Genomic DNA, 10,787 nt, shown 5'->3' with positions numbered 1-10,787 from the left:
AAAAAAATCGATCTGTCGAAATTGATTTCTTCCAAATCTAAAAGAAAATAAAATCAGATAACCCCTGTTGAAAATTATCTATAAAACAAGACTGATCCAAATCATGCAAATCTCTAGTTTCCTTCCTGGGACAGAATATTCAGCTGAGCTGAACTTGACCAAAATCCTTACAGGGAGACAGAAAAAGAGATGTGGAGAGAAAGGGTTAGACTTTTGTCTAAAACGTCACTACTAATTGGCTTCAAAAAGCAAGCAAAGCAGAAGGCAGTTCAACCAACTGCACAGGTAGAATAGAATACATTTAAACAGACATAATTCTTTTGAAAAACAATAAGTAAGTTGTAATGCAACAACTTTTTAATTTACTAAGATGTGTTAAATTAGCAGGGAAAAGCTAATGATGAATATTTTTACATGGGCTACTGACACACATTAAGTATCTAGCCAGTTTTACTTCTTATTTTTCAATTATAGTTTTATTTTAGCTAACTTATTTATGTTTTAATATTTTATACATGTACTTTTTGATTTATTTTTATTTTATTCAGATGTCTAACTCTTTTTTAATTAGGCTCTGAATTTATACTGTTATTTTTTTTCCAAAATAATATACTCTTATCTTAATGTGGAAGGCCTGTTAAAATAGTAATTATTTCCAAGACTGTAAAACTGTGTATAAAAACTGCTAGTACTAATGTACTTTTACTTCAGTCGAGTTTTTCATTCACACTTGTCTTTTACTACTTTTGTTTCTGTAAAGGATCTGAATTCTTCTTTCACTGCAGGGCTCCTGTATGAGGGCTGAAAAACATGCTACAGAACTACAGCTCCCACAGTGCATTGCGGCGGCAGCCAGAACGACTTCCGGGGTTCGCAGTTCAACGTGGTAACATGCGGGTTTCAGAGGAGGCAGTTGTGGGGATTGTGCTGCTTGTTTTAACATGATACTTGAGTCGTTAGTTTTTGGCGTTTACTCAGTGGACTTCTCCGTCTGTCGAACATGTCTGTGAACGCATCAAAGCACGAACTGATCCAGCTGATCCACCGACACCTGAAGGAGCATGGTTTCTCCTCAGCGGCAGATGAGCTCCAGAGGCACAGCCCACAGGTCAACACTGTCCTCACACACTCACACTGACTGACAGACACAACCCGCCTGATTGAGTTTCAGCACGACTTGACTTTTGAAATATGCTACTAACCCGGTGTTGAGTTAAAAGACAGGTTCATGTAGTTGTCTCATTTCTGTGCGGGGACACGAACGTACTGTTGAACCTGGACTCAAGTAGTTTCCTTTTTCTTATGTGTGTGTGCTTAAGTGAAGCTGATCCACTATTTAAACAAATGCTCAACCACATTATATCAACAATACACGCCTGTGTAGTCACTGAAATACTGAAAATTGACTCCACCCTTCATTAGAGAGATAAATTCTTTTATTTTTGTACCACTCAACAGATGTGACCCTCCTGGGCATGTAGGACACCAGTCTTCATGGTTGTTTTAAGCTGCTTCTTGTGGCACCTTTATAATACTGCAAAGGTTCAAACTAAACATGCTGGATAATATCATATCTAAACAAATCCAAGCATGACTTTTCTGTTAAACTGATCCCAAGGTCCGTATTTAATTAGTTCAAGCAGCGGACTATTGCATAAAGTCCTGCTGCTTTTAGTTTTTGTGCTGCATACACCTGAAACATTTTACAACAAATCTTAAAACTTAACACAGCTGTACTTGTGGGTCAGTTAAAGACCATAAATACAAGGTACTCTCCTTGAATGTAAGTGTTCTTAACTGTGTTCTGTTGTTTGTTTTGTCATTGAAAATGAGAACATTGAAAGATTTAAGTAATGGCTGAGCAAATGCACACTATTGGAAAGAACTGAAATTCCAAATCTTATTTTTCTGTGATAGACGCTTCCATTCAAAAGTTTGGGGTCACTTAGAAATGTATTTATTTTTGAAATAAAAGCAATTTTTTTCAATGAAGATAATATTAAATTAATCAGAAATACAGTCTGGACATTGTTAATGTGGTAAATGACTATTCTAGCTAGAAACGGATGATTTTTAATGGAATATCTCCATAGAGTTACAGAGGAACATTTCCAGCAACCATCACTCCTGTGTTCTAATGCTACATTTTGTTAGCTAATGGCGTTGAAAGGCTGATTGATGATTAGAAAACAAAGAAAGTGTGAGTTTTCATGGAAAACATGAAATTGCCTGGGTGACCCCAAACTTTTGAATGGTAGTGTATATGTATAGTTATATGAAAAACTATAAGGATTTTGTAACTTTAGTGATTCTATTTGGAAATAATTAATCATCTAATCCAGCCTAAAAGGATCAGATTGAGTTTCATATTAGTGCAACAGCAGAGAAAATAAAACGTCATTTTAAAAATGCTAAAAAGCCAAACATTTAGAACCTCTCACATGTAGAGCAACAAGAATCATCAAAAATAGTTGCTGTTTTAAATGACATTCAGCTCTGACTTTGCACTCATCATGCAAAGATTTGTGGTGCTGATTTTGCTGTGAACAGCAAAATAAGCAAGGAACAGGCGTTTCTCTCCTGAAATCTTCCTTTTCTCTACTGAAAAGGAAGATTTGATTCTTTTGGCTACAGAAAGGATGATACTGACCTAAAACTAGCACTCTGTCTGCAGTGTGTTGCCACTGGACAAGGCAACACAACTGATTTGTCTGACCATTTAAATCAGCACCACAAATCTTTGCATGATGAATGAATGTGAAACTAACATCAATAAACTTTGTCTTTTACAGACAGCTAGAAAGAACTATTGTATCCAAGAAACCTCTAAATTGCTTTGTAAACAGGCTTGTAGATTAGTCATGCAAAAATGAGAACCGTGCAAGTTTTCTTTTTGTATCGAGCAGCAAGAAATTGTAGCAAAAGTTGTAGTGTAATGTGTTTGGGTGATATTGCCTTTCTTCATGTGCACATCAGGAATCATCTGATGCTTGAATTCATGTTTTTCTGTCTGATCTGTCATTGAAACACCAATTTCCACTGACATCCCTCTGTTTTTCAGCGCTCAGATAGACATTGCTCTTCTTATAGCTCCTAATTCAATGCTCCAACTGGGTTTCAGTTTCTATTCAGGCTCGCAGTCTGGTTTAAACTTGTCCAGGCAAGTCCTGGGAGCCTTATTCCATCAGTCACACCCAAAACGGAGAAGTTCTTTTATAATCACAGTATTTTATTGCAGTTTATTTATCCTGTTTGTTTTTAATGTTACATAAGCTCAAATACACACCAGTCTATATACAATAGAGTTGCTGTAATATGGTACAGTCTGAATTATTTAATGATATAGTGATATTGCACATTGCTGTACTGGGAGATGTTGTACGCTGTAAAGGCAAAATGCCAAAAATAGCTCATTATGAGTAAGAGCATTATGACTATGCATTCCATTTAACAACAACACTGGTATTTCAGATTATTAAGTAACTAAACATAATTGTGGGTCCCTTTTGAAGACAGTTTTGTAATAAACAAATTTACCAATATCTTAACATTCTAGTTAGTTATAGTTTAGCTGAGTGGTTCTCAAACTGGGACACATGTTTCCCTTTACAGAGCCCAGAGCAGCGGGTCGGATATTACCAGGGTAAATAAATAAAATGTGAAACTGAAGCTGAACAGACGTATTGTATTGTATTACACTATTATTTCACATTAGGCTGATTCAAAATGGAAACCTACTCAGTGAATCAATATCAAGATTAAGATTGCGTCACATCGTCAGTATATATGTAATGTTTTGATTTTACCAACTTTCTGCAGGAGGAGACGAAAATATCTGCGTCGTTACTGGACATCTACAATTCCTGGCTGAAGTCAGCGTGATTTCTCTCACCTTTACAGAAATTAAACACCTTAATTTGATGTTCTGCTGCAATGACACACATACCTCTACAAAAATTTTGTTTTTCTTCCTTACAGTGACTCCAAAAAGAAAGTAAAGTCAGACTCAACCAAACGTTCCAAATCAAAGGAACGAGGAAAGACTCCGGCTAAAGGTACAACTTCTTTTTTTTTTTTAAACCGTCCTTGAAGCACCACTTGTGTAGAATTTAGGTGGATCTACTAGCAGAGGTAGATTATAGTATTCATAATTATGTTTTCCTGAATATAAGAATCGTGTTTTTGCTACCTTAAGACAAACACTTTATATCTACAGAGGCTGCAGGTCCTCTTCCATCATGCTGCAGTGGCATGTCTCTACGGTAGCTCAAAATGGACAAACCAAACACTGGCTCTAGAGAAAACCTTTTAGTGATCAATGCAGGTTCTTCGACAAGCTTGGAACCAGAAGGCGGGACGAGGCGCATTGAGTCGAAGTAATCTGTAGCGTCAACCTTTGGATCGTATCAGCTGGACCTTTAAGTGCACAGATTGGAAAGTTAAGGCTGAATATCAAACATTTTTAGGGTTTAACTCAGTGTGTGTAACTGTGTAACTGTTCTTTGAATCACTAAAAACATTAGGAATGAAAGTTATTAGAAAGTGCAGCCTCCAGGTGATTTCTCTCAGGTCCTGATTGTATTCTCTTGTAGATGTGCACACAGACAGCTGCAGATACCAGAGATACATAGAGATTTGAATAATACTACTTTCTATTCTGCTTGGAGGATGCGTTCAATACATAGATCCATGCATATTTCTACATATTGTACACGATCGGTCTTGTAGTGTAGTGGCAGCATTTGCAGATGACATAATTTATGTCACTCAGACCCTCGCAGGCCCTCACATACTCGCAGATGCAGAAAGTATAACGCTGGCCTCACCTCATCTAGTTTACCTATAACTTGTTTTACTCTACTTAAGTTTTTCAGTTAATACAGTGTAACACATTTTGTGTACTTTTCTAGGCAGTGCGTGCACACCAAAGAAGCCAGAAACTCAGAAAAAGGTAAGTTTCTATGGAATTTTCTTTGATATATATATATATATATATATACACACACACACACACACACACACACACACACACACACACACACACACACACACACACACACACACACACACACACACACACACACACACACACAACAGCATAAGTTTCATCAGTACACTGTTTCTTCTTTCAGTCTGTTGGAACAAAAAGGAAAAAAGGTGATGGAAAATCTACGAAAAGTGTCACCAAGGCAAAGAAATCAAAGGCCCAAACGACTGACAAGACTAGTGGTGGGAATGATTCAGACTCTGACAGCAGTTTGGATGTAGAGAAATGGAAGAAAATGCTTCAGCAAATGACAGGTAAGTTTGTGTGTACTGTGAAAAAGAAAGAGTTACTGAGAGCATCATTCATTTGAAGAGCAAGTATGGGAAGGATGAGGTGATGAGGAGAATCCTTGGAAAATAGGGAGAAGTTAAACTGTTTTTCACATAGTTTGGGAGTGATTTATTGACATTTGGAGATTTTTCTGTGGCTCATTCTGGCATACTATGGAAGAGAATTTTATTTGAGAGATATTTTCTGCTAAAATACAGCCATCAACTGTCTTTTAAGGTTAAGGTAGAATCTCTTTGGCCTGTAGAGCCTTTTCTATTTTTTCCTGCCACTTTTTGAGCCATAGATCAAGTTGCACATCATCAGCTACTGCCATTATTTCCTGAAAACGCAAACAGTCAACTGAGATAGTCACATGTCAGACTCTATGTAAGTGAAACAGTGAGAGTTCTGTTTTTGGGAGGTTTTTCATCTTAGAAAGTGACATAATACAGGTGGAGAAAGTTAAACGGTGTGGAAAAGATGGAAGATGGACGACAGGGGAGCTTAAAAAGAGAAAGACAACCACCAGACAGGAGAGCACCACGCACGAACAACCTCACCACGGAAAACAGTCATTTCACACAGACAGAGCTGTGTGGAGCAACTGTTTGCCTGAGGTGGCTGTTTTCTTTTAAGCATTTGTGCCACCTATTTAAGTTTGTTCAGCCGTCACCATGTTTTCTCTGTCCACAGATGCCGACATTGCCAAGATGGATACCGTCAACGCTCTGGACGCCTCAGCACCTCCACTGAAGAAGACGAGAGTCAGAAAACCCAGAGCTAAGCCTCCAGCAAAAACAGACACTCCCATTGAAGCGAATAATGGGACAACTGAAAAAGATGAAAAGGGGGAGCAGAAAGCTGTGATGGAGACACCAACAAAGAAGAGCACGCCCAAGAAGAGCAGGACAAAAACGAAGGCACCTGTCACCCCCTCTGGTAACCAGAGCCAAGAGGAAAACCTGAACTCCGTAGGGGACAAACCAGCCACGTCCACTGTCTCTCCTCCGAAACAAAAGAAAGAGAAAATAAACATTATAACTCCCAGTGAAGAAACAACTGATCAGACAACATCTGAGCCCAAGAAAAAGAAGAAGGAAAAAGAGGCGATCAAAGACAAGGTGGAAGAGATTGCAAATGAGACAGGAGAAGCTGGAAAAGAAAAAGACAGAAAGGAGAAGAAGAAGAATATTGAAGTCACAGGGCAAGAGTCTGTTGAGAAACCCAAGGAGGTGAAGAAAAAGGCAAAAGGAACAAAGGGAGACAGTGAAAGGATTGAAGGAGACGTGATGGAGAACATCAAAAGAGAGAACGCTGATAGTGAGAACATTTCAGAGCCTGTAGTACAAGACAAGAAGGCCAAGAAGAAGAAAAAGGAGAAAACTGATAGTGAGGGAAGTTCAGCACAAACCACCGAAGAACCGAGTCAAGTCAAGAAGAAGAAGAAAAAGACGCTGCATAGTCCAGAAACTTTACAACTGTTAGCTGAAGAAGTAAAAGAAAATAGAGAGCATAAAAGTGATGAAAACAGAGAAAAGCCAGAGCAGTTATACGAAGAAAAGAAAAAGAAGAAGAAAAAGGAGAAAACAGATAGCGAGAAAAATACAGCACAGCCAGCTGAGGAGACGAAAGAAAAGAAAAAGAAAAACGAGATTGTTAATGGTGAGGAAAATCAAGATCAAGTAATTAAAGAAAAGAAAGCAAAGAAGAGGAAAAGGGTGAATCCTGATGAAGAAAATTCAGAGCAAATAGTTGAAGAAAAGAAAAAAAAGGCAAAGAAAGCTGATTATAATAATGAGACGACAGAACAGATAGCTGAGGAAAAAACAACAAAAAAGGCATCAAAGGGCAGTACGAAAGAGGAAAAGCAGGTTACTGAAGCAAAAAAGACTTCCATCGAAACAGAGCTTTCCCCAAGCCAGGATACAGCAAGTCCTCCAACAGAGAAGAAGAAAAGTGAGTAAATAACCCAGGGAAATAACAAAAGTCTGCAGTTCAGATGTTTTGGTAAGTTTGCTTAACATTTCTGTCATTTTTCTCAGAGAAAAGCAAATTGAAATCAGCTGAAGTCTCAGAAGCGCCTGATGTTTCTTTCCAAGATGCTACAGAGACACAAATCGTCCAAACGGCCTCAAGTGACGGCCACAAAAAGGTATCAGAGTACTGTAGCCTTCACCAGATCAACATGTTACAGTCTAATCAGTATAAATATGTGATCAGTTTTAATGCCGGTTGGTAATAACTCTCAAATCAGCTCATATGCATTTTTTTCTGTAACTCTCCACAGAAGAAGAAATCATCCAAGAGCCATGAAGACGTTTGACTCTTATCTCTGCAGAACCACAAAACAAAGGCAACACGTCATTTCTGTCCTGTCTCTGATCATATTCTAATGGTTAGAAGGATGATTTAAAACTGTAAAGAGAACTGATGTTTTTATTTTGGTACCTTTTTAAAATCTTTTTCATTGGTTTTATGTTCTGTGTTGCAACTGTGTGTTTTTTTACTTAAATATTTTTATGATAATTGCTATTTTCATGGCATGTAAAGGAAGTAAAGAAGCTGATTGTTTCATGGAGTCTTGTGACGTTTGAAATCTCACCAGTGATTGAATGAAGAAATGTCTCTTTTAAGCACATTCTCTTTCAGTCTTAGGACGTTCTCGTAGTCCTAAACGTGAGAGGCTCTCTGAAGCCGTTGTATGGTGATTGAAATTGTATAATGAATTCAAACATAACAAATCAGATTTTTTTAAGTTTATTGTAATCTGTTTAATTTCAGTATGTTTACTATTGTCCCACCTCTCTTGTATTTGGCACAAAAACACAGTAATGTTGTGAAGAAAACAGAATACATACAGAGTTTTGACCATATTTATTCAAAGTATTGTGAAAAACAAGTATTTGGTTTTGAGGGAGAAAGCTCTATCTTTGTTAGACTTGTGATTTTCTAAAAAACAAAAAAATAAAAATACAATTAAAACACTTGCTAAAACTTTCATATATTCACTGTAAAATATGCTTTTTTTACTAAACATAATTTTTTAATTGACTGTCTAGAGTCTTCTGGCATCTGGTGTTGTGGACAGAGCATTAATTTATACAGTACAGAACAGAAGTAAGTGCGACCCTGTGCAGTATTGTGTAAATGTCAAATTACGCAAAATTGTGTCACCTCAAAAACTGTAATAACTGTTTGCTCTTGTGTAAATTTTCAAAGAATTTTACATTTAATGTATTAAAATTTTAAGCCCCAAAGTAGCAACTCAATGGAAACAAAGTCAGTGCACCTTTTTTGTGGAGATGTAATTCTTCTTTTGTCCACCTTTGTTCACCCAGATTCTGCAGACTGACAGTGTTTTTGGTATATTCACAGGCATTCATGGAGCCATCTATAAATGTCCCCCGTCCAACACATTTAGCACTTATGCAGCCCAAAATCATCACACATTTATCTGCATGCTTTGCTGTCAGGACTATGCATTCACTGGAGTTCTGACCAGGTTTATACCAAACATACTGATCCCATATGAGCCAAATTAATTCGTCTTTATCTCATCTGATTTAATGCTCCTAATATTCATCATGCTTCTTCTAAATAGACTGTGACAGCACACTGTCCATTGCATCATTGTAGGAGGACTGCAGCTCTGATTAGTGGTACTGCTGCTTGTTCCATATCTCCCAGTTACTGCTGCTGCTGTATTTTCACAAATTTTTAGTTGGTCACTCACTAATTTTCCGATAGGGTCACGTGTATATTCACTTTTGTTGCCTTGAGTTTGTACTGTGGAGCCTGTATAATCCATGTAGTCTTTCTAAAATATCTAAATAACAGTCTGTTCATGTGTTATCAGTAAATATTCAACACTTTCAATTCAACACAGAAATACCAAAAAGCTCCCAAAATTATATTGCAAATATACAGCGGATCTGCAAATACACAGGTTTCACAAATTCAACATATCTGTGACTTTCAAAAGACATTTATAATTTTTTTTTTTTTGTAAGTCACAAACTATTTATGGATCTCAATTATACATTTTGTGGATCTTAGTTTTACATTTGTGGGTCTGTGTTTCACATAAGGCTGCACAGTTGCTAGGTGGTTAACACTGTCACCTTGCAGCTAAAAGATTTGTGTCCCGACCTGGGAGTGGGATCTTTCTGTGTGGAGTTTGTATGTTCTCTCATGCATGGGTTTTCTCTGGGTACTCTGACTTCCTCCCACAGTCCAAAAATATGCTGTGATTAATCTGTGATTCTAAATTGTCCGTAGGTGTGAATGCGAGTGTAATTGTTTGCCTCTATATGTAGCCCTGTGATGGACTGGTGACCTGTCCAGGGTGTCTCCTGCCTTCACCCTGACTCAGCGGAGATCGACTCCAGCCCCCCATGACCCTAATGAAGACTAAGCATGTAGAGATAATGGATGGATGTTTCACACAGAAGTCTTGAGACAAACATTCTGCAAGTCTCACTGAAAATCCAAGATAATGACCTCAGCATTGTCTTGTGGTTGACATTTATGATTCAAGGTGGTAAAAAGCTGAAGTGATAATTTTTTTTGCTTTAATACTGCATTTCATCTAAGCCACTTTGTTCAGTAACCAAGTATTATTATCACACTGTGTGGCAGAAGGTTATTCAATATACAGTGATTTCACTGTAGACATTAAGTGATTTTCCCATTTCCAAGCTCTGTAATCAGGTTCCACTGAGATTTGAACTCAGATTGCTGGATTCAAAGTCCAGAGTGTTCACCATTACACCATGGAACCTTTCTGACAGTCACTTCTTAACAAAACACCATATATTCTGTATATCTGTAGATTTTTATACAGAACATGCAGCGTAGATCATTTTTAGAGTCTATAATTCTTAAGTTTTACAAACAAAATATATTGAACTGTCAGTTATAAGTCATTATTACTGATGTCAGACATTTAGAATTTTGTTAATGGAAGAGGACAATGACAATATTACTTAATATAGAAAAAACTTTCTGCTTTTACACAGTGTGCACAATAGACAGTGCAGTAAAATGAAAACCCAAATATATATTTTCGGATGATTTCTTTCCACTGGTTTGAAAGAAGACATTTTAGGAAGCAAAATACCCCAAACTGACCAGTGATGTTTGTGAAAATATGTTTTTGCTTGTAGTGTATCACCTTAATACTAAATATTTTCACGTACGTACACACAGTCACTCACATGCACACACACACATGTTCTATAATTCATAATTGAATTTTCTATATGTCATCAGATAATAATTATACCACGATCATAAGAAACTTTTTTTTCTTCTTCTAAAAGTGGCACATAAGACCCTGATGACTAGATGGTTATCACTGATGCATGATGTCATATAGCAGAAGTTACATTTTCAATTCTAGAAGAACATGACAAAAGCCTTTTGGATTAAACTTTTATGAAAGTATTCGCAATAGTTAATTAGACAATAT

General features: G+C 37.1%; 1 protein-coding gene and 1 non-coding gene across 3 annotated transcripts; one reads left to right on the top strand and one right to left on the bottom strand.

The window, feature by feature from the left end:
• Positions 1-857: 857 nt before the first annotated feature.
• LOC111569517 (DNA ligase 1-like) lies at positions 858-8,586 on the top strand. 2 transcript variants are annotated; one of them, XM_035948793.2, is made up of 8 exons: positions 858-1,108; positions 3,820-3,872; positions 3,979-4,055; positions 4,911-4,951; positions 5,133-5,301; positions 6,011-7,273; positions 7,360-7,469; positions 7,608-8,586. In XM_035948793.2, exons 1-8 carry the CDS (start codon positions 1,001-1,003, stop codon positions 7,638-7,640), a joined length of 1,854 nt encoding a protein of 617 aa, XP_035804686.1. In that variant the 5' UTR covers positions 858-1,000; the 3' UTR covers positions 7,641-8,586. The 2 variants fall into 2 exon arrangements, with proteins under 2 accessions (XP_035804686.1, XP_023127448.1); XM_023271680.3 differs by having other exon boundaries at positions 7,605-8,586.
• Positions 8,587-10,025: 1,439 nt separating this feature from the next.
• Positions 10,026-10,097, bottom strand: trnaq-uug (transfer RNA glutamine (anticodon UUG)). Its single transcript has one exon. It is a non-coding gene; the product is annotated as a tRNA-Gln (tRNA).
• Positions 10,098-10,787: the final 690 nt, after the last annotated feature.

This window comes from Amphiprion ocellaris, chromosome 13 (genome assembly GCF_022539595.1).
Source record: "Amphiprion ocellaris isolate individual 3 ecotype Okinawa chromosome 13, ASM2253959v1, whole genome shotgun sequence".
NCBI classification, from domain to species: domain Eukaryota; kingdom Metazoa; phylum Chordata; class Actinopteri; family Pomacentridae; genus Amphiprion; species Amphiprion ocellaris.
Note: the sequence above shows the minus strand (reverse complement) of the source record. Positions and strands in the feature narration are given on the sequence as shown.

Coding starts and splice junctions, on each gene's coding strand:
- LOC111569517 (XM_023271680.3), top strand. CDS start 1,001: ATGTCTGTGAACGCATCAAAGCACGAACTGATCCAGCTGATCCACCGA. Junction 1,109..3,819: donor TCCAGAGGCACAGCCCACAG/GTCAACACTGTC, acceptor AACTTTCTGCAG/GAGGAGACGAAAATATCTGC. Junction 4,952..5,132: donor AGCCAGAAACTCAGAAAAAG/GTAAGTTTCTAT, acceptor TTCTTCTTTCAG/TCTGTTGGAACAAAAAGGAA.